The sequence below is a fragment of the Fringilla coelebs genome (genome assembly GCF_963513975.1).
Source record: "Fringilla coelebs genome assembly, chromosome: 1".
NCBI lineage: Eukaryota > Metazoa > Chordata > Aves > Passeriformes > Fringillidae > Fringilla > Fringilla coelebs.
In genome coordinates this window covers 117,953,636-117,967,676 of record NC_140028.1, presented here as the reverse complement: position 1 = coordinate 117,967,676, position 14,041 = coordinate 117,953,636, and the positions used below count along the sequence as shown (strand labels likewise).

General features: G+C 39.3%; 1 protein-coding gene across 6 annotated transcripts in view; it reads left to right on the top strand.

The window, feature by feature from the left end:
• GALNT15 (polypeptide N-acetylgalactosaminyltransferase 15) overlaps positions 1-10,645 on the top strand; it is a 35,874-nt gene extending 25,229 nt beyond the window's left edge. For 2 of the 6 annotated variants that reach the window (XM_084219282.1, XM_084219283.1), the window contains exon 11: positions 942-5,169. In XM_084219282.1, coding sequence (XP_084075408.1) covers positions 942-1,088 — 147 coding nt within the window. In that variant the 3' untranslated portion in view covers positions 1,089-5,169. Of the gene's footprint in view, positions 1-941; positions 5,172-8,950 lie in introns of those variants that run through there. The other 4 variants (XR_014616652.1, XR_014616653.1, XR_014616654.1 and 1 more) reach the window with 4 other exon arrangements.
• Positions 10,646-14,041: the final 3,396 nt, after the last annotated feature.

The following is a 14,041-nucleotide window of genomic DNA, read 5'->3' as shown; positions in this document are numbered from 1 at the left end:
GTAGTGGCTCTGCCATGGGGGAAAGGCAGCTGATGGTGACTGTGGGATTACTAGGTGATTTCCAAATTTGTGTGTGAGGAAGGGATGAGGTACCTGAAGGGCAAATTTCACTTCTGTACCTTTTTAACTCAGAAAAAAATAGGATGTCTCTTGCCCACTAACAGTCTATGTAAACAGCACTTGGTTTAGAAATACAAACTACAGAAATTCTACCTAAAATCCTGTCTTTGTTTTATCTGTTTGTCTTACTGGCCTTATTTGAATAGAATCAGAATCAGTAGTTGTGAAAATAAGAGCAGGGCAAATCCTTTCCCATTTCTTTCAGATTGAGGGAGGGCTTGGAAATCCTGACCACTCCCAAATGAGAGCCTTTTGTGGAGCTTACAATGGGAAACATTAAATTTTCTCTTACAATGCAAGAGAAAAGCAAACTTCCTATTAGAAGAATTCACTGTTTTTCAGTGAACTTTGCCCAGTACAACAGGAACTCCTCAATAACACTGAAAAATGTCATGCTCTGGGACAGCCTGGGAAAATAGCAGTTACTGTAGTTGTAGGGATCCAGCAATCCTCTAGAACAGTCCTACTGTAATTTTGTTTGATTCCTATGGCAAGCATTGGTCTTTATGAAATGTTGTAGCCTGTAGTACTGAGGTTGGTGCTGATGACAACCTGCAGCTACAGGAAAAAAACAGTGGTAGAAGAGAACTCGGTACCTACCACTCATGTTAGCTTCAAAAGGTGAAGGTTAGCTTCATGGGGAACTGGGCAGAAAGCTAAATCCAGTCATTGTGTTTAGAGAATTGCTTAAAAAAATATTTGAACAACCAGTTATTACTGATGATATATTGTATATAAATTTTCTGAAACATGGCCTAGCTTTTACTGGAAATCCCTTACTTTTAATTATTCTTTCTTTCCCTTCTTCTCTCATCTTGTAGAATGGAATGATTGTCCATGTCCTCTCTGGCAAATGCATAGAGGCAGCAAAGAGTGAAGATGAGAAGGACTTGTTTCTGTGGGCATGTAACAAGAATGCAAATCAGATGTGGCAATTTGAGCGTTCCCATGGGCTACGTCAGAGGTGACTGGCAGGTCTCTGCAGAGGTCAAGTCTCCAAAGTTTAACATTACTTCTGCTTGGGATTTAAGATGCATTTCCTGCAAGGACAAGAAAGATGTTTGTGTTTGCTGTAGCATGCAGGGAAGTCAGGAATTTCTCTTGTTTAAAAGCCTGGCTCCTGGTTAATCCAGCTCTAGCTAAAACCTCTATTTATTCTGTGAAGCAGGGAATAGAGAGATTGTGAGAATCAATAAATTCTCAATTCTGCTATTGCAGAAGACACTTAAGTTTGCCCTTTGATGGAAACATGGAAAATTGGCTGCCAGACAGCTTGTCTTCAGTATATGCTGTGACTTCTCACGATACAGGAAAAAAAGTGAGATTTTTGAAACTGTAAGAGGAAGCCAGCTAAACCAGGACAGGAGTTTAGCTTTGTTTTACAGTGCCCTCGACTCATATAAAACAAAGTAGGTTTTGTATGTATGAAAGTAATAGATGTTTCCACATATAATGACAAAAATTTTGTTTTCCAATTAACCTGAGCCAAATTTCTACTCTCTGTGAGATTACACAGAGCATAAATTAACACTTAATTAGGCACTAATTGCTCTAATTGACTTGGACTACTAACAGTCCTCGGTGTTTGGCATGCCCGTCCTTAAATCCTTGTCCACAGTCTAATTTAGATGGGAGAATGAGACTGAAATATTAACAACTTTTTTTGTTGTTATTTTAGTTATATTTAAGAAGAGATCCTCAGGAAACTTTTGTGGTAGTAAGGAGGGTAACAACTTCTCTGCTTATTTGGGAATAGAAAGAATTGGTGGCATCCATTTGCTCTTGTAAAGCCATGGGATGAGCTTACTATTATTATTATTATTATTATTATTACTATTATTATTACAGTAACAGAAGTGCTGGCTGAAAACAGCAAGTGAATGGAAACAGCCAGTTTCAACAGTGGCTGCCTAGGAAGAAAATACTGGTTTGCTTCCATTTGCTTGCAGCCTGAGTAAAGTCTTTCAAGCTGTCTGTTTTAGCCAAGAAAATTGTATAGATTCTTGCTGTTGTGAGTCTTCAAGATGATCCTGAAAAGACCAAATTTTCTAAAGAAGCTTCTTCTGTAGAACCTGCATTGCTGCTGACCTGCTGTCTTTCAAAGGAGTGAATGAGAGATGAGGTTAAATAACAAGAATGGCCTCACAGTATTAATTTAGCCAAGTAAACTTCCACTTCAGTATCTCATTAGGGTACTTTCTTTTTTGAAGATAAAGTCAATGATGACACTTCCCAAGAGCCTGCTAAGAAAGAAGAAAAAAGATTTGGGAGTCTTCCCACATCAACACCACATCTGATTTATAGTATAAATCAATCATAATCCTATGTACATATTAAAGGGGAAGAGCATCTTTAATGAAACTCACTTCGGTTTTGCATTATTTTCAAGAGACAGAAAATTCTGGAGTTTTTTTTAAATGTACAGCACATTGTTTAAACTTCAGAGAAAGGAAGGAGTAACAGATTATTCTGCTTAGAGCCTTCCAGTTACCTGCTCTCAGTAAATCATAATAAATTGGTATCAAGCATATAAAATTGGTTACAACAGAGGACACGAAGAGTATACTCTGTTGTCTTGTCTGAAAGATCTCCCAGTGTCTAACTCTCTGTCTACTTTGAGTGCTAAAGATTCCACACTGTGTTCAGGCATCACTCCAATCATCTTGATTACCACTTATGCTTTCTTTGATAGCATCAGAATCTATTACTATTTCTGCTGTGTCATTTAAAATTTCCTGTGACATTCTGGAAAATGCTTTAATTTTCAGCTGAGATGATGATAGCAACCTCTTCCAGAACACAAGTGATACCTGACCATTGCCCAAATCTAGGGTGAGAAAAGAGAATTTTTTTAATTGCATAAATGCTGAGTAAAATGCTGTTTTAATGACATGTGATGCCTTTATTTTAAATTATGACTATGCCAGGTTTCTTAATTATGTATTATTTATTATATTTTGGACACTACACTGGGAATATAATTCCTTCAGAATTTAGGTAAATGTTAAAAAATATGTATACAAATATGGTAATTGACCACAAGTGATATTTGTCACAAAGAAAAATGAAAAGATTTTTGGTTTAGAGAGGAAATGTTTGGAATTTCAGAGACATGAACATCTTCATTTATACTACTTTTCAACATAGTGTTTAAAACCTAGAAAAGAAGGTTTGCTGTAGATATATGTGCCATAGAAAAATATGTTACCTAATACCTCTTCAAAAAATAAAATTAATATCTATGGTGCAGTAGCATTCAGGAAATAATCGTTAATGCACTTGTTTCACTTAGTAACAGAGTAAATGTGTGTTTGGTTTCCAAGGGAACTAAATTCCAGAGCACAGGCCAGAAGGGATATGGATTGTGGAGCACACTTCCCTTCAATATAAGCATAACTTAGTACACACAAATTAAAAGAAAAAAAAAAAAAAAAGGAAAATATCTATCCCTGGTTTTCCTACTTTCCTTCCTATATGGCTTTAAATGGATTGGTTGCTTTTACCAATACTGTTTCCTCATTGTGGTCATTTAGACTTTGCCCCTGTGGTTACATCCATCAGCTAAACTCTTCTCCTCATGAACTGGGCATGAACTGGGCTCAACAAGGAGTGGTAGCTAAGGAGGCTGGTATGTTTTTCTCATTTTTAACCATCTTTCATGCAATACTAGCACACAATGATGCTTTGAGCACCACAAAACATAGAATTACTTTCTGTTATCTATTTAGACATGGTTAACATTTCAGGTTCCACTGATTCCCGTGACAGGAGAGAAATGCAAGGACAAAATGTTTCATGCAAGAATGAAGCAGTTTAAACTTTGAAAGCTTCCAAAACCTCAGGCAAGAGCAAAGGAATTCCAGCATAACACAAATAAATACCTTATAATGTGACTCCACCTGTTTCTTTGAATTTCACAATCCAGGCACAGTGCTTTGAGCCAAACCCACCCATGAAGCTGAGCTAAAAGGTCAGATTCAAGAACAGGTCACCTTTTGGTTGACAGCACTTACTAAACAACCTAGTTTATTCCTCTCCCAGCTCATGGAAAATGGAAGAAAATAAAGACTTGAAATGCTATTCAGAGTACTTTTAAAGCGAGCCCAGTTGATGCAGTTGGTGTTGGCTGTAGGCTGGGGTTTGTCCTGTTAGGTGAGGTGCCATCACTGGCACAGAGAAATAATGGCAGCATTCCTCACCATGTGTTAACCTGAAGTCTAAACAGGGACAGAAGGTTTATCAACCTCCATGCTAAATCCTATAGCACAGAAATGTTGAGGGTATCTCTCAGTCCACGTGTAAGTGCTTCCAGATGCTGTCTTGAAGATGTTCATTGAGCTGTAGTACTGCTGATTGAAATGCAATAGCTTCCATTTCTGATATCCCCAGGAAAGAATGGAGCTATGTTCAGGCATCCTAGACAAGAACAGTAACAGCCTAGGTTTCCATAACAGCTGGAAGGTGACATGTGAGAGCTTTCAGACTTTGTATCTCATTTTATCTCAAGTAGTTTGTTTCAAACTGCAAACATATTTGAAGAGAGTAAAAAAATGAGTGTTTTGCAAATAGATAACATGTTTTTAAGCTCATGTTTTTAAGCTATGCAAACTGCACGTGTCTGCCCTGAATAAAGTGTATCAGTGCACAGAGAAACATATTTTTATTTCCTTCATTGTGTCATAATTTGTTAATGCCTTGTTTTCCTCATGCTGCAGCAGAGCTGGTCTGCAAAAAACCCAGTCAGAAAGCATACAGTGGCAATACCCTCATTCAGCCATCACCTGACAGTCTTACAGAAATGTACAAGAGGACTTGCCCCTGACAGCATCTAGAGGAAGTTTGATTTTGCAGACCTTTGCCATAATTTCCATTGGTTTCTTTGGAAAGGTCTGAATAAGAACTCCAAACACAGAGTCCCTGGAAAGCGTGAGCTCCGGCACACCCTTCAGGCAGCTCACAGCTGCTTATTCACCAGGTGCTTTGGAAGGATGCTTTGGAAAAACAATCTGGCTACATGACTTGAGATACCAGCCATAGTGGTTTTGCTATCTTTCTAGCTGCTAATTTTTTTTTTTTTTAATTAGCTATCACTCTTGGGGATGATTATGCTTTAAACACATGGAATAGGATTCACCTCTGTTAACTGGGGCCACCTGAACAGTAGTCAAAACTAAGACAGTTGTCTAAGTTTCTTCTACTGGTGAGCAGAGTACATTTCCAGAGGTAATCAATGGCAAGTATTTAACCAATATGGGTAAATCACTATCTAGAAATATTTGCTTTCTCTACTGATTAGAAGAGTTTCTTGATAATTAATTTAGATGTCATGCATAAATTTTAAACTGGAGTTAAGTGGAAGGAAAATAATCCCAAAGGGTACCCAGGCTAAAATCCCTTCCAGAAGCCCAACCCCAGTGCCCAGCTCTTCCAAGATTCCCCAAAATCTGGCTTTATGCACAAAGATCTCGGCCAAGAACAAACTTGCTACCATCTGCAGTTTTCTCAAATGAGTTAAATCCAACAGGACACTTTTCCAAGACAGCTTCTTTGTTCACAGACTGAGAGACCCCATTGTGTAGGATGCTGTGTTAAAGGATGATCTAGTCCCAAAGGAATAAAAATTTAAATTTTCAGAAGTGTCTCTATAATATTTGAAGATGTTAACTCTAATATTAATAATAAATCTTCTGTATCTTTCTGCTGAGTAGGCTGGAAGGCTGCAGCAGAATTTTCACTAAACAGAACAGATACAGGTGCCAGGATTGTTTGCAAGGTTCTTCTTCGCTTAAACCTAAGTTACAGACAGACCAGCCTGAGGGCTGAATGCATTACTCAGTTTCTAAGTAGCTGCACAATGACCTTTCTTAGAGTCCATGACCTTTGGTAATACTGCTGTGATATTTATTTATGCCAATGCTAATTTTGTGTTACAAATTGCGAAAAAAGTGAAAGTAATTAACTTTTTGAAAATTTGCATATTATAAGAATACTAAATATATTTTAAAATATCTAATCTATTTTGTGCAATTATTCAAAAGATTGCTCTGCATTTATTAGTCCCTCAGTCTTACAGACTGCTAACAAATAATCTAATAATGTCTCTTACATTGTTATAAATGAGGCATAAATGAGCCATAAAGGATTACATCCTTTAGTATTGTATTTTTCATGGTATTTTTTATTCACTTCTTATTATGCTATTAGGTGAAAACTGGGTTTTTTACAGTCTCTTTTCTATCACTTACTGTAATAATTACACAAAAAATTTAATTGCAGCTCTGAAAGAAAATCAGCTGGTACTTTGATGTATCAGGAGTTCAAGATGGACAACATCAGACATTTATACTTGAGTACAAGCCCTTGGGAGGCTGCCTGGGAGATGTATCACCCTATATCCATCTAGTTTGGGATTACTGAACAAACCAAAAGTGGTCAAAAGCTATAGCCAAATCAAAATGTTGGATGCAAACATGTCCTACAGAGACAACAGGTCATTGCATTAGTGTCATCTTCTTTTGTTTTCCCTCTCATTAGCACACACTTTGCCTGCTTAGAAATCAAGAGCCCAGCAGTAAACAGAGTTTAATAATCAAAATATTTCACGCAGGCAGACTCAAAGAATTCATCATGTCAAATAAAAAGTAAGCCTTGCAGTAAATTTCACATTGGACATGTTGTCTTGTAAACCCTTGGCTTTCAGTTGTCTTACCTAGTTTGTGTACTTGTCATACTTATCAAAAACTTATCATCTGTGATGCCAAGAGCTGCCTTCACTTACGAATCAGTCAACAAACCACACAGCCTAGGAGACCACTTAGTCTGATGCTCCCTGAGCCCATGCAGTCCAGCTGATGGATCCCTGGCTGCCACAGCAAGCTCCTGGATGGTGGCAAGAGCCACTTCTTCAGGGGCAGTTTGCTGTTGATTCCTTTGCTTGCAGAAGCAAAGGAAACATTAATTTCCTAGTGCAGCAACCCGTGGTCAGTCTGTGGTGTCTGCACAGATTTGCACACGCACAAGCCCAGGAACAGAGCCCGGTGCTGACGCTAAGGAAATAACTTCAAATTGTGCGGTTTCGGCTCCAGCTCCTGCTGTTGGAACAACCTTCTGTGTGCAGCCTGTGACAGAACTCTTAAGATTCTCTAGTGCCAAGAACAACTCTTAAATCAATGATGAGAGGAAAAGGTGAAACAAAATAGGTCTTGACACTGGAAAAGAACTTGATAAGCAAAATAAGAACAATGAGACCCTAATTTGCTAATTGCAAGAAGATGTCTGTATTTTCTATAAAATACACAATTTTGGCAGTTTCATTCAAGATTAGATGTAATATGATGCTCAGACTTGGCAGACAGTGGTGATTCCATTTTGAGGAGTTTCCAAGGTTTCTGAATTTGCTTTCAGTGAGATCCACCATTTCCTTTGCTCTCTGGAACAGAGCTGGGATGCTTACACAAGCAGTGATGAGCCGGGTCCCCAGGCCCGGCTGCCCCTGGCAAGCTGCTGGGCTCTGCTTCCTTGTCGCCCATTATAAGAAACAACCTTTTCCGCTGGGATGTCTTGCTTTCAATATGCTGGCAAATTTTGATGAAAAATTGTTTTCCTGGATTTTTACTGCTAGCTCTTGTGAACGTGTCTACAACAATTACATGCCAGCAAAAACTGCAGACTCAGCAAAATGAGGAAAATCAGTATTTGATTTTTAACAGAGATAAAGAATATAGACACAATGGGAAGAGGAGAATTTCATTTCAGTTCCCAAGTACCTCCATCCATTTCTTTCTATGGCACTGGAGGACTGCAGAACAACCCATCTGGGCTACTACAATAACAGAAGCCTCAGGTTTAGGTTGCAAGTAATGGTTCCTAATGATATGCCTGACAGGGAAAGGCTTTTTTACAGTTTCATGTGTAGAACTGAACTTATTTGCTTCTTAAAGTGGGAGCAGTGAAAATGAGAATGAGGATGGCTTGTGAAATGACTGTGAACCTCAGAGGCAGAATTGAACCAGGCACATAAAACAAACAATTGACAATCTCTGATTGGAGTTCAAAATTAGGCCACTTCGTTTATCAGCAAATGTTGCTGTGTTTAGTAGCAATTAATTACAGAAAGGGTTTTGAAGTTTGTGATGTAATTTTTTAAAAAACCTAAGTCTTTATTCTGAGACCTAGGCCTCTGTAACAGTGTGAGATTTCATGTGGTTCATGTTGATGTTGTGTTGATTTAAATAAAGTTACAGCTATTGGCAGAAACAGCTTACATAAGAATGTCCATTTTCAAACATTCCTCATTTTTACTTTGAATTAGCAACTGTGTTAGAGTGAAAAGTAAGAAGACATGAATCAAATGGCAAGAAGCCTAAAAAAAAGGAGATGTAGAAGTCTATAAACATGATGTGCTATCTGAAAGACTACAGATCATAAAGTGACCTCGTGAATTTGAGAAACTTGGTGATTTTTGAGTATACTGGATTTAAAGACAACATGCCAAGGTAGACAAATGTCTGTTTAACATAAACAGTAAAACATGCTGTTTCCCACACTGGGCTTCAAGGACTAGACACTGAGGTCCAGCTTGTGAAAATTTTCTAGTTCCAAATTAATTGGTATGCTTTGTCTCCATTCTTTATTGGTTTTAGGACCTCTAGTGGCAGAAAAAAGGCATTTGTAGAGAAGGTCATCTGGAAAGCTCTTAACATGAAAGCAAGTATGGCCAGTATGGCCATGAACTCCAGCCAGTAAGAAATGAATGTGAAAATGCCATTTAATTAAAATTCTGGATTTTCTCCAGGAAGAATTATCTCATCTTCTTTCTCTTTATATACAGAATACTGCAACAAGAATAAACTGAAGCAGACCTCTCCACTTGTGAAGGGAATTATGCTTTTGCGCTAACCAAGGAATATCATGGAACACTGATTTAAAAAAAAAAACCTCCACTTTCTCCTCTCCAGCACCCCCAAAACATCCTACTATTCTTCTGTGCATAAGTGTTCAAATCCAGGGCTCCTACTGCCTAACTCAGTGAAGGACTGAAGTCTGCTAGGAAAATGTCCAAGACATAAAATACATTCAAAGCTACTGGTGACTGTTATTTCATGCCTGTCAGTAATCTTGGTAGCAAGCAGCTACTCTCAATTATTGATATTTCATTATGGGGTTTCAAGGTGACTCTTGACGACAGGTAAAACCACAAATTTTCTGCTTCTCAGTAGGAAGACTGATAAACACTGGAAATGTGCAGCACACTGTGAAAATCTGTCCCTCCAGATAGCTCCCCTTTTGACTCTTGACAACAAAAAAATGTTGGGTTTTGTCTGCACCCCTTCGCCAGATCATTGCAGCTGTGCCAGTACTATTAAAATACCTCACCTTTGTGGATCTAGGATTTGCCACTCTAAACAGAAGAGAATATTAAGCTGCAAAAAGGGCAAGAACAATTTATACCTGCACCTATACTAGGTCTCATCAGTGCAACTCTATTATTAAAAATGTTTAAAGCAAACCTGCAAAATAAATAGCAAAATTAGTAAACCCCCTATATGGAAAAAGTCTACAGCTATCAAGAACACAGGAGGGCCATATCCTTTTTTTTCTTGGTTCTGACAATAAAAAGACAGTCCTAATGGAGAACACAGGAGAGCAAGTACCAGCAGAACTGACAAGATGGAGGAGGTATTTCTCAGACAGTGAGAATGTGCAGGTGGTCATTTGTTCTACTGAGACCAAGATTTCTCTTTTTCTGGCTGGACATGTCAGAGAGATGCACGAATCTGTAACTGAGGTTTTGTCCCTGCTCTATTTAAGAGGCTCATCTCATTTACAATGGACAGTCTTGGAAATGTCATTTCTTGGCAGTCACGAGCAATGAATTACAATATGCTACATCTGGAGGAAAATGCAGGAAAGAATCTGCACAGTAAAGACTTGGAAAGTGTAAGAATGAGCAAAAGAAAACAGTATTTCATATTGATAAAAAACATTTGAGAAGTTTAAAATAGGGCAGTCACCTCAGTAAGAAAGAAGACTAATAAAACTGAGTAGTTTCAGATTTTCTGTAAAGGATCTTTCAGGTGTGGATGTAGCTCCAGGTGTGGATATAGCTCCTCAAATCTCGCCAAGGTGTTTTGCTCCCAAGTTAGTGTTGGGCAACTGCTCAGGAACATCAAGAACATGTGTAACACAGCAAGGGAGTGTTCAGGTGCATCCAGTTGTGGGGATCACAGCCTTATGAAGCAAGGCCAGCTGATGGTGACAGAAGCTAATTCTAACCTGAAGGGTATTGTAATAGAGATTGTAGAGCTGCTGAAATAAAATTAATAGAAAGAATTAAACTGTAATGTAAAGAATAAAAGAAAAGATAGAATAAGATTCATTATGCAATGAGTAACGTCCCCTGAAAAATTTGGTGGAAGCAAAACTACTCAAGGGTGGCATCAAGTGCCACTCCGGGTGGCAGGATAGTGTAGGGTGAGAAATACTTTGAGACTTCATATTGACTTCTTCAGAATAAAATGAATTACTTCATAAATGCTGAAATGCTTCAATTGACACTCTGGGACCAAACTGATTTTTATTAATAAAAAATCACTTCCCCTCACTCCTACCTATTTTTCAGTTCTACAAGAGAACAAAATGGGAACTATATCTGACCAAGAGCCATCATAGAATGTGTCTTGAGGCATTATGGCTCTGGTGAGGACAATGTCATGCTCTTAGAAATCATGGTTTTGTCTGTGCTTCTGCCTCTCCCTGAGCCATTAACAGCCTCAGATGTGAATGACACTGAAATGCACTTGCTCAGTCTGGTTTTTTGGCTGACACAGTGAAGCAGCATTCAAAGTGAGGCTGAAACATTTATGAGAGAGAGTCATGGAAGGGCAGAAAACCCAGAAATGTATTATTTACTGCACATGTTCTTTATTCTCTCTTCATGGCTAATTCATTTGAATTCTGCTCTTCTGTTGGATGAAGTGGATCAGAAGTAACATCCCTGAAGCAGCCTGCGTTACTCCAGATTTACACAGCTGTGCTGGATGGCAGGATCTGCCTTGGAGCATTTTATATTAGCGGTGTCTCAGAGGGTGCTCTATGCCTAGGGCTCAGGATATTCCCAGCCAGCTTAATTTTCACAAGCTGCCCTTGCAAGCAAGCTGCAAATGTATTTACAGGTCTAGCACAATAATTTCTTACTCCTCAGGTTGGTTAACCTGTCAGAAATGGATCTGTTTCTTCAGACTTTTATTTTTGCAGGTGCCTCTGCTATAAAGGCCTCAGCCGTACAAAAATGAACTAGACAAAATGTGCAGACGCTTTATTTGGCATGGAAAGAACCCAAGGACGCAGCCTTGCTACGGCTGCAAAAATTAAAAAGAATATGGGGAACTTGGCCTTCCTCAGTGGAAACTCGACATTTGGGTGGCCCCGCTGCAGCCTGTGTGGGGCTGGCAGTTGTTGTCTCTGAATGAAGAGGCTGACTTAACCTGGATCTCTATCAAATCCTCCCTCTGAGAGACTGTGCATTTGGCAGAAGTACTGACAGAAATCTTCTGTCTGAGAAAGCACAATCAAATCCTGTTAGCCACAATATCTTGAGAAGGGGGTCCATTAGTTTAAAACACTGAGAAAGCTTAACTGTGGTTGTTTGGCATTTACTCTGGTTGCTGATTTATTTGAATTCTCCTTCAATTACAAAAATCCTAAACTTGAAAAAAAAATATCAAGGGGAAAAAAAAAAGATCTAAGAATCTACAAGAATCAGAGTGTTTTTTAGGGGGCAGATTACATTCTTCCAGTATGCATCTTTTATACATCATCCCCCGATCTGTTTATGCACAGGAGATAACCAAGGAGTCCTAACTACTGGGATACTTGTAAGGTTTACCAAGAAACAAATTCTGAGGTTGGTGCCTGAACAAACAGCTGGGGTGGGAAGAAAATCCTTCCTCTTGTAAGTAGAAGGAAGTAGATCCTAAAGCATTGCATCCCCCTCAGGCTGCCCCACTACTCTCGGTTCAGTGTGCATAGAGGAAATACATATAGGAAAAGCTTAGTTACCAGCTCTCTCTGCTGCTCACCCTTGCTTCCACAGCAAAATCCCACCTCTAGGTTGCTAAGCAGTTTATGGTGAAGATGCAGGGGCCACAGAAGCATATTTTGATGCCCAAGGCATGGTGCCAGTTTGGTGTGCCATCATCTGCTCTCTTCTGGGCCTTGTGTCAAGGGATATTAAAAATACAACCTCCATTCCAGTTCAAAGCAGAGCTTGAACTTTATGAACCATCCCTGGCAAGGACCATGTTTCTCTGCTTGCCATGTCCTTTTCACAGTCCTGTGAGGGATTGCATTTGCCTGTTACTGTCCCACGGTGCACCATCCCCGGGTTTGGGAATTTTGATGTTTGTCTCAAGAAATGTATTAAGTTCCCAACTCCGCAGCTTTTACGTGCCCAAGGAAAGCTCATAGGCTCTGACCTCAGGCTGTTTGCAAAGCCTGTCAAAACCCATTTGTCTAGGAGACTGCAGCAGCAAATATCACAGTTAAGGCTAAAAGGCAATTCTATGCCAAGCTCATTCTAGGTCACTAACTTCCTAAGGGTATTCTTCCAAGAAATAGCTTCATCTTGAGTAGTTCTGCAAGAGGAGAGAGACTGTGAGTTATAGTTAACCCCTTCATCACAAGGAAAAGCACAAATCCTTAAGTCTATCATATTTAGCATTCAACATTTATTCAGGCTAAGACTTCCCCCCTTAGGGCCAATACTAGGAAATAAAGTTACTAGGAAATAGTAGATTTGAATGAAAGAAAATATTCTTTGCCCTTTCAAAAAGCACACTATTTTATACGTGCATCTTGGGCAGCATACCCACTTCTTTTAGGAATGTAAATAGTGTATTCAAAACAAAAAAAAAATCTCACCTTGAAAAACTGCATTAACTCAAATAAAAGGCTTCACTGCCCAGAAAACTCAGATACCTCTCAGAAAAGCCACTGTAGCAAAGACAAGGAAATACGAGAGGCACACAGATGCAGCTTTGAAGGAAAAAATGAAGTCATGTAAGAAGTGCAATAGGGCTAAATAAAATGAACATGCAAGGGAAGTAACACATTACAAAATTAAACAAATAAAGCCAGCTAAATGATGGGAGGAGTGGACATAAACCAGTCTTGGATGGTCCTACCAAAGTGCATAGAGCTTGCACACCTTCATCAGTGTGGGAACTCGGCGCACCTCTCCTGAGGGCCAGAGCTCGGGAGCCTTGGGATGTTGCTAAAAGTACCCAACTTTGACCCTGCAAGAGATGTACCACCTATATGTGGGGATATAAGAATCACTGGCGTTTAAAGGATATAGAAATAGAACATTTATAGGTCAAAGTACGGTTTTTAAGATTTTGGTACAGGGGGGTTGGAAAAACAAGATCGAGGGAGTTAGTGCCTGCCACATGGTTCTTCCTCCTTCTTCTTGTCTTCCATTTTCTGTGTGACGTAGATATTTTTGATAGGTTCATAGTAAAGGTACACTTAGTAATAAAAATGATAAGTATTGGAGACAAAAGATAAATATAGTTTACGTAGTCTTTGTTATAAAAAGATGCGACCGCCCTGTGGGCAGTCAGAGTGCCTTTGGCTGCCTTGCTAGTTGGACCCCGGCTGAGCAGAAAGAAAATTTTTGTAGATAAGAAATAATAAACAACCTTGAAGACCGAACCTGAGAGTCCAGCCTTGTCTTTTGGAGCCCAGGAAGCGAACCCATCTCACCCTTGTCTGGGCAGAGACAAATAACAGCCAGCCCGGACACATCAGCTGCTGTTAGGAGGTTGTGGGAGGGACTAGCAGGAAAACTACCTGAAACCACAGGTAGTGGATTACCTTAGATCACCTAATCTTCTAAAAACCACCTAGGCCATGAGGAAGA